At 40.6% G+C, this 16,099-nt stretch overlaps 1 protein-coding gene across 3 annotated transcripts in view; it reads left to right on the forward strand.

Annotated features, from left to right (window-relative positions):
* birc6 (baculoviral IAP repeat containing 6) overlaps positions 1 to 16,099 on the forward strand; it is a 66,169-nt gene that overhangs the window by 19,679 nt on the left and 30,391 nt on the right. For 2 of the 3 annotated variants that reach the window (XM_077582928.1, XM_077582930.1), the window contains exons 23-49: positions 369 to 515; positions 609 to 802; positions 1,923 to 2,228; positions 2,359 to 2,458; positions 2,989 to 3,203; positions 3,479 to 3,687; positions 4,222 to 4,574; positions 4,690 to 4,909; positions 5,694 to 5,830; positions 5,973 to 6,110; positions 6,185 to 6,312; positions 6,829 to 6,960; positions 7,149 to 7,364; positions 7,522 to 7,705; positions 8,779 to 8,952; positions 9,181 to 9,314; positions 9,875 to 10,028; positions 10,126 to 10,242; positions 11,041 to 11,201; positions 12,145 to 12,271; positions 12,385 to 12,495; positions 14,018 to 14,276; positions 14,359 to 14,930; positions 15,013 to 15,188; positions 15,268 to 15,364; positions 15,480 to 15,674; positions 15,753 to 15,953. In XM_077582928.1, coding sequence (XP_077439054.1) covers positions 369 to 515; positions 609 to 802; positions 1,923 to 2,228; positions 2,359 to 2,458; positions 2,989 to 3,203; positions 3,479 to 3,687; positions 4,222 to 4,574; positions 4,690 to 4,909; positions 5,694 to 5,830; positions 5,973 to 6,110; positions 6,185 to 6,312; positions 6,829 to 6,960; positions 7,149 to 7,364; positions 7,522 to 7,705; positions 8,779 to 8,952; positions 9,181 to 9,314; positions 9,875 to 10,028; positions 10,126 to 10,242; positions 11,041 to 11,201; positions 12,145 to 12,271; positions 12,385 to 12,495; positions 14,018 to 14,276; positions 14,359 to 14,930; positions 15,013 to 15,188; positions 15,268 to 15,364; positions 15,480 to 15,674; positions 15,753 to 15,953 — 5,157 coding nt within the window. The remainder of the gene's footprint in view (positions 1 to 368; positions 516 to 608; positions 803 to 1,922; positions 2,229 to 2,358; positions 2,459 to 2,988; positions 3,204 to 3,478; positions 3,688 to 4,221; positions 4,575 to 4,689; positions 4,910 to 5,693; positions 5,831 to 5,972; positions 6,111 to 6,184; positions 6,313 to 6,828; positions 6,961 to 7,148; positions 7,365 to 7,521; positions 7,706 to 8,778; positions 8,953 to 9,180; positions 9,315 to 9,874; positions 10,029 to 10,125; positions 10,243 to 11,040; positions 11,202 to 12,144; positions 12,272 to 12,384; positions 12,496 to 14,017; positions 14,277 to 14,358; positions 14,931 to 15,012; positions 15,189 to 15,267; positions 15,365 to 15,479; positions 15,675 to 15,752; positions 15,954 to 16,099) is intronic. The other variant, XM_077582929.1, reaches the window with a different exon arrangement.

Raw genomic sequence — 16,099 nt, forward strand, 5'->3', positions numbered from 1 at the left:
CCTCAACATTATTTATGTGTTAACTTAGTAATCACATTAGTCAGATGTGATAGTTTTTAAAAGCAAAGGCAGTCCAATGTTTTTGAATGTGACTGATTTTGAGTTGACTAAAACTGCCATTTTATATGGGATAGTTCAATATACATTGAAAATTTATGCTGTTGTTTTGTCTATTTCTTTGTCATGTGAGTGCATTGAAAGTACTTAAAAACACGGAAAACCCATGAGCGAGTGCCAGCGGCCCCCAGACCCCCGGCTAAATTTTCAGATAATTTCACTTTGGTCAAATCACATCCCTGAATGAAGCACTGGAGAGATCTTCATTAATTTCTGAACTAAACTGCTATATAATGGTGATTATTCTGCAGGAAATGGCAAAGTAAATAGCTGTGCTGCAGCAGAGGGAAGCTTCACAGCATTAACAGGGCTCCTCGAGGTGGAGCCTTTGCACTTCTCTTGCATCGCGACAAGTGATGGTACTCGAGTGGAGCGTGATGATGCCAGCATGTTCACTGGTAAATGTGACATCTACATTTTCTATGGCATTAGCTCAGTTCAACTCACCACATGAGCGGTTCGGTGTTTGTTTCTACTTTTTTAATCCTCAGTGAGTACATTTGGCGTTACTCCTGCGGTTGGCGGCCTGCCAACAGGACCGTTTGGCGAAGCCGAAGCTTCTACAGCTCTTAGTTCTGCAGCACAAGTGGCCCTGCAATCTCTGTCTCATGCCATGGTGTCAGCCGAACAACAGTTACAGGTCCTACAGGAAAAGCAACAGCAGCTGCTCAAACTCCAGCAGCAGGTGGAAAAAAATACTCTAAAAGAGTCATTCAACCTATATTTAAATTTTGAGGAGTCATTGAGGGCTTAGCCTCATTTTCAGAAATGTTGAAAATATAATTAACAATGAACAAACATTCGTAACAAAAAACACTTAAAGGTATTGCTTGATGGATTTGTTTTGACCTGTCCGGGACTTTTCTGGGCAGAGACTCAACGTTTTCCTTCCAGCCAAGTCGCAGTGGCAAGCTACTCTGAGTGGGACATGCAAATTTTGCTTTGCGAAGCCCGCTCCTGATTGGTGGACTGGTTCCACAGATGTGTTAGGAGTTTGATTCCTGTATCTTGTCTGCATATGCAAATTTGGCTGTCTAAACACCCCTCCTGATTAGTGGGCTGCTTTCATGCTCATTCCTTGTTGGCTGCTGTCCTCGGCTTCCTCGAGCGTCAGTTTAAAATGTTTTTACAAACAGCAACAGAAATTCGTCAGACAGTAGCTTATATTCAAACGCAGTACATTGTGCAATTATAGTTTGAATTGGCCTGATATAACGGCCATGTGCTTCTGTGTAGTTATTTTTTTTTCTTTCTGCATGCTTTTGTGCTGTGCAGTACAAAGTCTTAACTGAATAGTTAACATTTGATATTTACTGAATCTTACATATTGTTCAAGCCATTGCCTATGGAAGGATTTAACCTAACACACAAAAAAATATGCAGTGTGGTGTACTTATATAGTGCTTTTACACCATATGGTACTGAAAGCGCTTTAATACACCAGTGGGAACCTGCTGCAGTGCAAGGCACTGCCTGGTCCACTGGGAGAAAATTGGGGGTTAGAATACTCAACGACATTGTGACATGGTCAAGTTTGAGGCTCGAACTCTCAACCTTAGGTTTGGGAAAAAAACACTTTACCACAGAGCTATGCCAAATCATCAATGATCGATCAATTTCAGTGGCTAAAATTCTGAATATTGAATATTAAAAAAGCAAGTACGTATTGATTTCATGGTTATTATGAAATATTTACTGGGCTAGTCAGTCCAGCGTCTGAACTGCGGTTAGCCACACACAGTCATGTAGTGGCCCCAGTCCACTAATAGTCCCTGTTTAAATATCTGTGTGTCCGTTGCAAACAGAAGGCCAAGCTTGAAGCCAAACTGCATCAGACTACATCTGCAGCTGCCGCCTCTGGTGTGGGGCCCATTCACAACTCAGTGCCTTCCAACTCTTCCTGTGCTCCGGGTTTCTTCATTCATCCTTCCGATGTCATCCCCCCAACACCTAAAACCACACCCCTCTTCATGACGCCGCCTCTCACACCTCCGAATGAGGCTGTGTCCGCAGCCTTCAGCGCAGAGCTGGCTCACCTCTTCCCTGGCTCCATGATGGACCCTGGGCCAGTTAACCTGGCAGCACACAAAAACTCCCAAAAAGCCAAGCCGGTTAGTGATGCTGCAACTATTTCTATTCAGGCAATTTTTTTTGTTGTTTTCATTGGTAGCATATAAAATATTTTCATATTTAATATGAAGCATTTACTTTAATTGTTTTTTTCTTTTCCTTTCCCTGCAGAGCCCCATGGGCAGTGGTTTGGCTTTAGCTATTTCTCAGGCATCTCACTTTCTGCAGCCTCCTCCACACCAGTCTATCATCATAGAGCGCATGCACTCTGGTATGCCATGTCTGGGTCACTTGGTAGCTAGTTTTTTTCCGTCAGTTCCGTGTGTCAAACAGCATTTCTGTTTTCTTTATATTGGATGATCACACATTCTATATCTACACTGAGCAGTGTTGCTCTTCCCTTTGCATTTTCATGTAGTAACTTGTAGTCAATACATGCCCGATGACTACTGTCGTCAGAAATGCTAGTAATACAGAAAAGATGCATTTGTGTTGTATGACTTCTTTTGCAATATGAAGCCATTAGTATCTCCATGATTAAAAGAACATTGTTCTTGATGTGACACTAACAAAATTAATATTGTCTTTGTTGTTGAAATTGAATAGAATGTATGCCTAACCTTCACTTGTCAACAATGGAAAAATAGGTTATCAAAAAGCTTTTCATGGCAGACAGCCGTGCTGTCAATGACAATTTTGCAGCCATAGTTGTTCACTTTGTAATATGTGCCATCATAAACTGTGTAAAACCAATTAATGTATCCCCAGTCAAAACAATTCTGTCTTCTTCTGTCCTCTCAGGAGCTCGTCGTTTTGTGACACTTGACTTTGGTCGACCCGTCCTGCTGACTGATGCTCTCATCCCGACCTGTAGCGACCTGGCGTCTCTGTCCATAGACATTTGGACGCTCGGTGAGGAGGTGGATGGCCGCAGGCTGGTGGTGGCCACCGACATCAGTACTCACTCCCTCATTCTACATGATTTGCTGCCTCCACCCGTTTGCAGGTTTATGAAGGTTTGTTTCGCTCTCTATTTTTAATTATTCACATAAATTGTTGTTAGGTGACTGAAAATGTACTTGTTGGAAGAATTTGTAGAATTATCACAATTTTTATATACAGTAATTGGGGTGGACGTTTTCCTGTTAAGAATGGTTTGTCACAGCCATTGATCACTGTTGGATTTTGGATTTGATCCCTGTTTTTCTCGATTTTTCAAGACGGTGATAGGGATGTACAGTGAATCACATCTCTAGTAAATGTTTTATTTTTTCCCTTCCACAACTTTCAGATCACTGTGATTGGCCGCTATGGCAGTACTAATGCTCGTGCAAAAATTCCACTGGGCTTTTACTATGGTCATACTTATATTCTGCCCTGGGAGAGTGAGCTTAAACTGATGCACGATCCTCTGCGGGGAGAAAGTGAACCTGCCAGTCAGCCCGATGTGGATCAGCACTTGACCATGATGATGGCATTACAGGAAGATATCCAGTGCAGGTTTGAAATTAAGTGCATCAACTCTAGCATGTGTGTGTTCCAACAATTTTATTTGTTTGGTGGAGTGTAAATTAGTGGACACAAGTTGCTCCCACTCAATGAACTAATCTTATCTGGTGTAGCCTATAAACAAACAAAACAGAACAATTTGCAAACCCAGTCTAGATTCGGAGCAGTTACATTATGAACTCAAAAAAACGTTCTCATAGTGTATACTGCATGCGAAAAAGCTGTTGCATTGTGATTTGCTAATGAAAATGTTTGTTCTCTTATTTCTATATTATGCTGTATTCATTTTTAACTACACATTGATAAGAACAAACTAATTTATTGCACTCCCATTAAATTCAATGGTAAATCTCACCTCTATTTGCAAACATTTCAGTTCATGAACAAAATAAATTTATGAACCAAGGTTCCGGTGTATAGGGTAGAGGTTAAAAAAAGTTTATATTAATACTGAAAGAGTGAGAATTATGTCAGACTTGGAATTGCAAATGAATTTGCCTGAGATTGTTTTTCCTCTTGTTATAGGTACAATCTTGCTTGCCATCGGTTAGAAACCCTCCTACAGAATATCGACCTGCCGCCCCTCAACAGCGCCAACAATGCCCAATACTTCTTACGAAAACCAGACAAGGTGGTAGAAGAGGACCAACGTGTTTTTTCAGCCTACCAAGATTGCATCCAGCTTCAGTTGCAACTCAACCTGGCCCACCATGCTGTCCAGAGGTTGCGTGTGTCACTTGGTGCCAGTCGAAAGCCTCTCCCCACGGCCAGGTCTCATGAGGCTCAAGACCTGGTCCACAATTCCTCTACAGAGCAGCTGAGAACTATCATCCGTTACCTTCTGGACACATTGCTTAGCCTGCTGCATTCTAACAATGGTAAGGAAAGGACTGGTTACTTGTGGGTCTGGTTTGGATACCAGGGTTACTCTCCCTATTAGTATTGATATATACTTCCTTTTTCTTGCTTTGTTTTACACATCTGTATATTCAGGCCACTCGGTACCATCAGTGCTCCAGAGTACATTCCACGCACAGGCTTGTGAGGAGCTCTTCAAACACCTTTGCCTCAGTGGGACACCAAAAATTCGTCTTCATGCTGGCCTGCTTTTGGTACAACTATGTGGAGCGGAACGCTGGTGGGGACAGTTCCTTTCTAACGTATTACAGGAGCTCTACAATTCTGAGCAGCTGCTCATCTTCCCTCAGGACAGGTAAGGCAGTTAACTGCAACCCTACACTTTTACCGCTTTACAGAAAAGTGACATGCGTTTTTGACACATTTATAATACAGGGAGTCCTCAAGTTATGACGTATGTGTTTGGACATTACGACGCTCGTGCCTCGTCCGTAGCAACTTATTTTTCGTTAATTTCCCACAGTAAGGGTCCATCAAGCAGGTCGGCTCGCCATCAGGCACGTCACATTTCCGTGTTTTAAGTTTCCAATAGCTCCGATTTGCTGTTCGTCAGCAATGAATGTCCGTACGGAAACACAAAGTATTTGGTTCCGTCACCTTCTGGGTGGCGCAAATTTGTTTTTTAAAATTACTCTACAAAGTATTTTGATATAAATATCAACTTTAATGGTAAAATCCGACTTGCATCGAAATTTAGGTTACATTGCCAGCGTAGGAACGGAACTTGTGCGTAACTCGAGGACTCCCTGTATCAAAGAAATTACAAATCATCAACAACATCAAACAGATTCATAAGTTTTTGATTGGGCCATCGGCTGGTACACGCTATAGTGAGACAGATTCATTAGTTTGTGTGCCAATGCACTCTTTTAAATCAAAACGTATTTTCGTCAAATTGGTTTCTATGACACCTTTAGTATATACTTTGTCCATAACTTGGTAAAAGGATCCAACTTAAAAAATGTTTCACTTGTAATTGACAACGGAATTGAATATCAGTTGAAGGCGCTCCATACCCTGTCGTTTTGCAAACCGTAAAATGTTTTGCCTCACGATTTTTCTGAATCTTTTTATCACAGGGTTTTTATGCTACTGTCCTGCCTTGGCCAAAGATCCCTTAGCAACAGTGGTGTGTTGGAGGGTCTACTGAACCTCCTGGACAGCTTGCTGTCTCCTCTGCAGCAGCCTCAGGCAGCTACACAGCATAGGACTGAAGGTAAGGGTTAGCTCTTTGCTCTTATTCGGGTTTTTAATAACCCGAATAAGAGCATATTCTGATTTATGCTGGGGTTTACATGGACTTTTTAAAGGATTATTGCCTGCATGTAAACATAGTCACCATGTCTTGTGTTTTTCAGGTGTTTTGGATATCCCGATGATCAGCTGGGTGGTGATGCTTGTTTCCAGACTATTGGACTATGTCACAAGTATAGAAGATGAAGCTACAGGTGGGAAGAAACACCTTGGCGGGAAAGAGAGGGAGAGAACATTTACAGGTACATGAGCATTTTTATTTCAAATAATTGAGTGATTCCACAAATGGTTTCTTAACCGCTTAATTATTTTTCAGGTATGCAGTGGAGCTTTATCAATAACAGCCTTCAGTCTCAGAACACAAACAGATCAGCTAAAGGCAGCAGTAGCCTGGACAGACTCTACTCCCGCAAGATTCGCAAGCAACTCGTCCACCACAAGCAGGTACACGTGTCTCAAATGTTAAAAGTTATTTTTAACAAAAAAATTGTGAATTTCACATTTGCTTGTCAAAACACTCGCCATTTTGCTTAAATAGAGAAATGGAAGAGTTAACAGCTTAACCCATTTAAACTTAGTTACCTTTGTTGCTACAAAAAATAGCACCAACCGAAGCATTCCGCTCAGTTTGATTATATTTTTAGTTTTAAGTTTTACCAGCTTTCCCTCGAATGATGATTTTGTATTATGTGGCCATTTTCTTTTTCCCAGCGGCTACACATTTTAAGATTAGTCCCACCTAGCCTACCTCTGTCCTGCCCTTCTCCTACATTTTTGTTAAATATTATCTTTTGTTTTAACATCCTTACTTTGTTTTACTTAATCATTACATGTGATGTGTATATAATCTTAAGAGTTATTTATTTAAAAATTTGATCAAGATATTTTTCTGCATTTATTGGATTTTAAACAGGGGAATATTTTGCATTGCTGATATTCATTCCATCCCTTTCCTTCTAGCAGTTAAATCTATTGAAAGCAAAACATAAAGCTTTAGTCGAGCAGATTGAGAAGGAAAAAATCCAAAGCAACAAGGGATCATCCTACAAACTCTTGGTGGAGCAGGCCAAGCTTAAACAAGCCACATCCAAGGTAGGTTATGCAGTTTTATTTTCTATTTTCCTCTGTTGAAAGACTGTAAATAAAAGTGAGAAAGATGTTTTTGCTATGTAGTTATTTTTCCGATATTGTTTAAAGACAGATTTTACATTTTGATACCTAAAAAAAATTCTGTTATGTTCTTCAAAACATATTTACATTCCACCTCTGTCTTATCCTAGCACTTTAAAGACCTAATGCGTCTTCGTCGGACGGCTGAATGGCCACGCTCCACGTTAGACACAGAGTCTGCAACAGCCAAAGAAGCCCCAGAATTTGAGCCCCTGCCCTTTACATTATCCCATGAGCGCTGCATCTCTGTGGTACAGAAGCTAGCCCTCTTCCTCCTCTCTATGGACTTCACCTGTCATGCTGACCTGCTACTTTTTGTCTGCAAGGTATCGTCTTAAATTTGAGAGGATTCATTTAAGATTCATTTTATTGTCAATTAGCACAAATCAGAATAAAATAATGTACATGGTTTCTTTAGAAAAAGAAACAGATTTCAATAAGATTTTCTTATCCTTTTAATGAATACACTTCTGCCCCCTTCAGGTCCTCGCTCGGATTGCGAACGCCACCAGACCGACAATCCACCTCTCTGAGGTGGTGTCTGAGCACCAGTTAGAGCGCCTACTCCTTCTGTTAGTGGGAACGGACTTCAATCGAGGGGATATCTCCTGGGGAGGTGCCTGGGCTCAGTATTCCCTCACCTGTATGTTACAAGACATCCTGGCAGGTGTGTTGTTTAGTGTGCTTTGATTTCAAATTTAGACATAGTTTGCATGCACACGCAAACAGATGTGGTAGAAGGGATATTGAACCAAAAAGAATAACCATGATGTAGGACTGGGCGATAAATCAAATTAGTTTTCATTATTAATGCGAGTGTTTTGTTGTGGACGATTAAAAATTTTATTTTTTTTTTAAATTCCCCTCTTTCGTTGCGCCACGCTTGCGGCTTTCGCCCCCATGGGCCTACGTAGCTTTCGATCTGCCAGTCGTGTCCTCACACACTCCATACGGGAGGAACTCAACAGCAGCAAACAAACTCCCGCTTAAAAAGTTTACACAGATTACTATGTTACCGTGGTGGAGTCATTTACACAAGGAATGTATGTATGATATAATTTACATAAAAATACTTGTAAAATCAGCAGACAGTTGGAGGGGATGACAAGCTCAGACCTCGGTTGCTATATTAAAGCCAAAATTTGATGGGGATGACAAGCTCAGACCTCGGTTGCTATATTAAAGCCAAAATTTGATTTTTATATGTGTCATATTGAGGGACACAAGTAGCACTGTTTAGCCTTTAAAACAAATTTGACAAAAAAACGTTTAACTTTTCTACTTTATCAACACATCGATTTACATTTCCAGAAGTATTTGATTCAAGCTAAAAATTTTGCACATTGATTCCAAGAGAAGAAATATGGTTATTTTTGTCAACTGATAAAATAAAAGCATAACTTTTTAAGTTATTTATGTAAAAATAAAATAAAATCATAAATCAAATTTTTGGTTAAAAAATCTTGAGTTTTTATTTCTAGGCAAAATCGCCCAGCCCTACCATGTGTTGTGATCACGGAAAATTGTTAGCTAAATAGCCAGGATAATACCATTCACTTGCAACAATGTGCAAGTAAGAGAGACAGTCTTTTCAGACAAGATGACGCATCATTAAAATGTCAAAGTGGCTTGAAGGTGGAGTCTTTTTTTATTTTTTTATGTCTTCACACGCCCTGTGTGAAAATCCAAAGAGCGGATCTATACGGTGATTCAGAATAATAGTGCACATTATTGTTTCAGGTGAACTGATGTCTCCTGGTTCTCTGGATGTCATGGATGAAGTGACTGTTGCTGAGGAGGCCGGGGCTTCATCCTCATCAGTTGGGGTAGAGCCAGATGACCCCTTGCCTCAGCCAACGCCGATCCCCTTGGTAGAGAGCATTGATGAGACCCTCGTGCCTGATATCATTGCAGGTACTACCTGGAACCTTACAGTGTGTGGGATGGCCTGTCATTTATCAACATTTCACAAACCACCGCAGATGATTAGTTTAACCAAGACTTTTGATTAGATGATAGTCTAAAGATTTTTTGTTGTTGTCAAGACTGTTGTAAAACAATGTTCCCAATTAGTGTGCAAATAACAAATCACTTGCTGGTATGATTTACTTGTAATATTAATGCTGTTTTCTTTATCCAAAGGCGCTCCACCTCTGTCGTCTTTGGAAAAAGATAAAGACATGGACTTTGACTTGCTACAAGATCTGATGGATGTTGACATTGATCCTTTAGATATTGATTTAGAAAAAGATCCGCTAGCTGCAAAAGTGTTTAAGGTATGTTTTTTCAAAAACTGAAGTTTCTTGTTTTCTCTTATTCCCCTTGATAAAATATGTTTCATGTGTTAACTTTCAACATGTGACAGAGGACATATGGAAAATGAGTGCTTATCAACCAAAAGTCAAATACCCCAAAATAATAGAATTTTGTCGCTGTTACAGAAGCAATGACAGTCATGCCATCACCAAAGTGATGCAATATGAAGGAAAAATATGCTCCAAAAGTTAAGCAAAACTTGGAATTCAAACTATTGTGCACGATGCCCAAGAAGTGTTAGCAGATGTAGTCAGTCTTATGTTTAATGCGAAATAATGGATAATAATGGCTGATTGAAGTGTCTTTTGTTTTTGGGATGCCTTTACAGAAGGCTACCAATGATTGCTCAAAGTGTGAGAACCATAGGCCAGGAATTAGAATTTTCCTTGACATGAGAAAGTATCCTGTTGCTCTGTACAACAAAAGCAACACAACAATAATTTATAAATGAATTTGTTTCCTGAAACATACCTTTAACATAACATGTGTCTCATCTTTTTCCTTTTATGTCTGTTTGCAGCCAATAAGCAGCACATGGTATGACTATTGGGGTTCAGATTATGGCACGTATGGTTACACACCATACATTGGAGGGGTTGGTATCCCAGTGTCCAAACCACCAGTTGTTGTTGAGAAGCCTGGGTCACAGGGGCTTTCAGTCTCTGTTTCACAGGGTGAGGAGATGAAAATATTATTTTTGCTGCTGTGAATATTTGTTTTTGATATTTAGGCATATGATTATTTTGACCACTCTGCCTGTTTTTCCTTCAGCACTGGATGCTCGATTAGAGGTGGGCTTGGAGCAGCAGGCTGAACTGATGCTAAAAATGATGGCAACTCTACAAGCTGACTCGATTCTACAGGCTCTCACGTCAAGCTCCTCCACGGGTAACTAGAGTGACACATTCAGTATAGCGTGGCAAATACACAAGAGCGCCCAGTGAACATGAACATAGCGTCATAAAGTTTGTAAGCTGCAAACTCAAAAAGTGAACTGCTAAAATCTTTGAATGCATAATTTCAAGACAAGTTGGCCTCCAATTAGTTTGTAATTTGTTTCCTTCAAAAATAAAGTTTGGTCCCGGGTCACACTGCTATCATAATGGAACAATTATGAACTGTGCATGCATTTTAAGTAACAATTTGTAATATTAACTTTAATGCAAGTGTAAAAAAACGTTGATGAAAAAAGTACTTAATACTTTTTAGGATGACAAACGTGTAGTACAGCTCATCTACAAAGCAACTTGCACATCTATTACGATACTTGACATGCAGATGTAAAATAATCGTAAAAACAGCGCTCTGCTGGGTCTGCCGTAACATCGTCGAGCTATTTATACATTGCTGCTTTGAACTGCTCAAATGTGAGTCATCTTATTTCACAAAGCTTTCACATAATTTATAACCTAAAAAGCAGAAGACTACCCCAGAATGAATCCTGTGTTGTTTAATGAGCCAAAGTCTTGTGACATTGGCTGAGCTGTTGCATAATTTGCTGACATCTCATCACACGTTTGATATATTCGGATTTTTCTGTACTTACGCACACTCTAAATTTCAGTCATACGTATGACTGTAGAACCTGTTCTACGGACCCCAGATCTTATTTGCTTCCTGAAGTTAGTTTTGCTGTCTATATTCATATAAGATTTATTATAATGAATACTTTGTTTTATTCTCCAGTTTGCCAGACTACCAACGGCACAGATGACTCTCTGTTGAGGGCTCTACATGGAGGAGGCTCTCCTCCCGGCGGCACCTTTATAGTCCAACCATCTTCCATTCCCATGCTGAGTGCTTGCTTCAACAAGCTTTTCTCCATGCTGCAAGTCCACCATGTGCAGGTTGTCACAGTTTTGTGACAAAGTAACACGATATGTAGATTGATTATTTATTTTACTGATTATAATCCCTCAATTTACAATCTGATGTCTATACAGTAAATTTTGTTGCATACCACACACGGAACCTAATCACACACATGCATTCAAGTGAGGAAAGATTTCAGATTGGAAGGGGTGCACCAACAATGCTCGGGAAGCAGGCACTACACACGCACGCACACACACACTAGATTCCTGTTGTTGTGACAAGACTCACTTAGGAGAGTAACTACATTGGGGTTGCAAGCTCTTCTCCTTGTCAAGTTTATTGCACTGAATGATGTGGGAGACGCAAGATTCTATTTGTGTCCGGTAACCGTGCGAGCTTCAACCTTGCTAACATTGATCGAAGGAGGGAATATAAGTACAAATAAATTGTATGTGTGTGTGTATATATATATATATATATATATATATATATATATATCAGGGATGTGATTTTTCCGCTAATTCGCGGAATTCCGCTTTTTTTATCTCCCCCCCCCCCCCAAAAAAAAAAAATCTGATTTTTTTTTTTTAATTTTTATTATTAGTAGTTCATTGTGTATGCACATGACTCCGACAGATAACATCTTCTGCTATAGCAAAGACATTTGTGGTATGCTCTAATATGAGTTACTTTTCATTTGGTCATGATACAATTATTTGTTCATGAAATTTGAACTCTTCAACATTATTTATGTGTTAACTTAGTAATCACATTAGTTAGATATGATGATATTCTCAGTGATAGTTTTTAAAAGCAAAGGCAGTCCAATGTTTTTGGACCTAGCTGGGTGCCAGCGGCCCCCAGACCCCCGGCTAAATTTTCAGATAATTTCACTTTGGTCAAATCACATCCCTGATATATATATATATGTGTGTGTATAATCTTTTGACAAATCTAAAACATTTCTGCTCTCAGTTGGAGTCATTGCTGCAGTTGTGGATAACACTGAGTCTCAACACAAGTACGTGTGTAAATGAAGATAACGGATCAGACATCTTCCTGTTTAATTCCAGTCGAGTGCCCACCATTCCACTCAACCAAGGTCAGGACTTCTCTTAATCACCATTCTGTATCGCATGGGATTTTGAGCTCTTCTGGTAAAGAGAGTGTGATTTAGTGAAATATGCATACATATATTTGTTTCTGTATGTCTAGCATCAATTAGCAGTTTTCTCAGTGTGCTGGCATGGTACCCCAACGCCTCCTTGAGAACATGGTGTCTGGTGCTGCATTCACTGACCCTGATGACTAACATGCCCGACCAAGGTCAGTATTTTACTCTTAGTCTTATTTAGCATAATTATATAAAGTCACAAAAGTCGATTTAATTGTTACCTGATAATCCTGGCCCTTTATTTCATTGACGTGACTAAACATGCCTACATCGTTTTTGTAAAATGATACTTCATTATGAATGTTGTATAAAAGTACACATTTCATTTTTCACATGCAGTATTTTAATCTGTAGCTGTTCCAAATTAGTCTCATAAGGCTCTTATAAGAACATTTTTAACTTCATCTGCCACATTAAAATATTTAGAGTTTTAAAGGTATGGTGTGTAAAAGTTGACCGCTAGATGTCCCCAAATAAAAGAATACACCCATAGCTTATGCATTTTGAAGCAAGCGAACTCCGGTGAGAGGCCACACTTTACAAGCCTACCACCAATATTATTTGGCGCGAGCGAAGGAGCATCTCACCGAGCGACAGCGACTTGGAAGCCGGGGAGACCCCCGGCAAGTGACGCAGAAAGATAGAGCGATCTGGAGTTAACAGGAGCGACTAGTGGGAGTTAACTGAGCTATAGGCTGGATCGAATGGCTAACAAGAGCTGCTAGTCAAGTGAAGTCATCTTTATTTATGTAGTAGTGGAAGAAGCTAGTAAATGCTTTTGAGAGCAAAGCATTCAAGCGTTGGGAGCCCGAATCACGGGACTCAGCCACGGCCACATGCAGTTGTGGAATGTAAACGGCGGTCGACCTATTGGGTCTGACACTAGCTGTAAGCAGGGCTAACTACGTTCACAAAGTTGTCCTTTGGGCATCCGTAGCAGGAAGATGGCGGCAAAACATGTCAGCCTCTTGTAAGGTAAGGCTCCAGCCATGTAATATAATTACTGATTACCAGAACTATGATTATATTAAAAATGTACTTTTTTGTGCACATTATTGAAAACATTAGTGTTTTTTAAATGAATGAATTGTTAGTTCATCACTAGATGGCTCTAACTACACACCTATGCCTTTAAATAATCACAATTACGGTGGAGATGACTTTTGCAGATTAAACTACATTATTTTTAAGTACAGAACAGACTCCCACCAAGGTTGTTCATCAAGGTGACGAAAAAGAAAATATTTGAGAGCTGTGTTTTTTTTGGGGGGGTCCATTCACATTACAGCAAAAATAACTTGTTCTTTTCTGTCTGTGCTGTGAAAACAAGGCAGTAGATGGCAGTGAATTGCCTTGATTCTAAATTTACAAACACACAAAAGACAGATTTATTGATAAGAAGCAACTAGTTGATTATTTCGTATCTGAAACTTGACTAGTATGTAATAACCTTGCTGCATTTTTGGTTGTCATTGATTATAATAATTTAGTCTTTGCTTTCTGGTTCATAAAAAAATGACATAAGATGTTAAGGGCATTCTTTTGGGCCAGGAAAATAGTTACATTGTGACTCAGTGCAGTACATGAATTCCCCTGTATCTGCATTTTGCCTAGTGTAGATTGAAAGGAAGAATAGCCAGAATAGTAATACTAAAACCCTGTCTGAACTTTCAGGCTCCAGTAATGGGATGAATGCTCAGGAAAGCACAGCGCATCAAATGGTGTCCGATCCCACGCTGGTTCATGTCTTAGTGCGTTTCCTGTCTGGCAGCAACACCAATGGAACGAATCAGCATAGCTCTCAAGTTGGACCCACTGCCACTCAAGCTATGCATGATTTTTTGAGTCGCTTGCAGGTGCATCTTTCCTCCACCTGTCCACAAATGTTCAGTGAGTTTCTTCTCAAACTCCTGCACATCTTGTCGACTGAAAGGTATGTGGTCATTTCCTAAGGGATGTTATGCGATGCTAAATTGTTGCCTTTTGGGAACTTAAATGCCATCTTGAACTTTCAGGGGGCCGTTCCAATCAGGTCAGGGTCCACTTGATGCACAGGTGAAACTGTTGGAGTTTACTTTAGAGCAAAACTTTGAAGTGGTATCTGTGGTCACAATCTCCTCAGTCATCGAGTCGATCACGTTCCTAGTTCACCATTACATCACCTGCTCTGACAAAGTTGTCTCACGCAGTGGCTCTGATAGCTCTGTGGGGGCTCGTGCTTGTTTTGGCGGCCTGTTTGCCAACATCATTCGACCAGGAGATGCAAAGGCTGTCTGTGGTGAAACTTCCCGCGACCAGCTCATGTTTGATCTCCTTAAACTGGTTAATGTGCTGGTGCAACTGCCTCTGTCAGGGGACAGAGAGTTCAGTGGTCGGCTTCCAATGACTGGTGGCGGGGCAGCTGATAGCAGCGCGTCGGATGAAGAGAAAGTTTGCGGAAGCAAAGAAAGTGTGGCTGGAGGAGCGACATCCAGCCAGGGTCCGTCTGCAGGTGTGGCTGATTTGGTATTGGCCAATCAGCAGATAATGAGTCAGATCTTGTCCGCCCTGGGCCAGTGCAACAGCAGTGCCATGGCCATGATCATCGGTAAGATGTACCAACTATAACTTTTCTTTTACAGTAACTCGGCTTATTCTCCACTCAACTGACAGTCCTCTTTGATCTTTAGGAGCCAGTGGTCTCCATCTAACCAAACATGAGAACTTCCACGGGGGTCTGGATGCCATTTCAGTAGGTGACGGCCTCTTCACCATCCTCACCACCCTGAGCAAGAAGGCGACCTCTGTTCAGGTCATGTTGCAGCCCATCCTCACCTACATGGCCTGTGGATACATGGGTCGCCAGGTGAGCAAAATCCTTCTGTGTTTGCATGAGTTTACCATAAAAAAAATGTTTGTAAAATGCCTATATTGCCTATTTTTAGGGGTCTCTTTCCACTTGTCAGCTGTCTGAACCTCTTTTGTGGTTCATTCTGCGAGTGTTGGATACTAGTGAGGCTCTTAAAGCCTTTCATGACATGGGTAGGTACCTGTACTCACTGAACTTAATTTGTTTTCAATGTCTACCTTCTAATCATCATCAATCACTATAGTTATTACCATACCAGGATCATATAAGTTCTTTGTCCCTTAACAGGTGGCGTTCAGTTGATTTGTAACAACATGGTGACCAGCACTAGAGCCATAGTCAACACTGCACGCAGCATGGTGTCCACCATTATGAAGTTTTTAGACTCAGGTCCAGGAAAGGCATCAGATGGCAGCCTCAAATCCCGAGTGATGACATCAGAGCCAGACAATGCAGAGGGTCTCCACAACTTTGCCCCATTAGGTGCTTATATACAATTCTGCTAAACATAGCTTCTTGCAACAACATGTAATCAATTTGAAATGATCTGTTTTTTCTCAGGCACAATTACATCCAGTAGCCCAACAGCACAGCCAGCAGAAGTCCTACTTCAAGCTACGCCACCTCATCGTCGGGCACGTTCTGCAGCCTGGTCCTACATCTTCCTTCCAGAAGAAGCTTGGTGTGACCTTACTATTCATCTCCCTGCTGCTGTGCTGCTAAAGGAGCTCCACATTCAGCCACATCTTGCTTCTTTAGCCAGTAAGTAGTAGACAAAATAATTATAATTTAAATAGCATAGCACAAACCAATTAAAATCAGCCATTATTTTTGAAAGTGGTCAACTTTTGAAAGTGTGATGAATGGTGCTCCGTGAGCCATTTGGCACCGAGCTACACAGAAAGGCT

Source organism: Vanacampus margaritifer, chromosome 12 (genome assembly GCF_051991255.1).
Source record: "Vanacampus margaritifer isolate UIUO_Vmar chromosome 12, RoL_Vmar_1.0, whole genome shotgun sequence".
NCBI classification, from domain to species: domain Eukaryota; kingdom Metazoa; phylum Chordata; class Actinopteri; order Syngnathiformes; family Syngnathidae; genus Vanacampus; species Vanacampus margaritifer.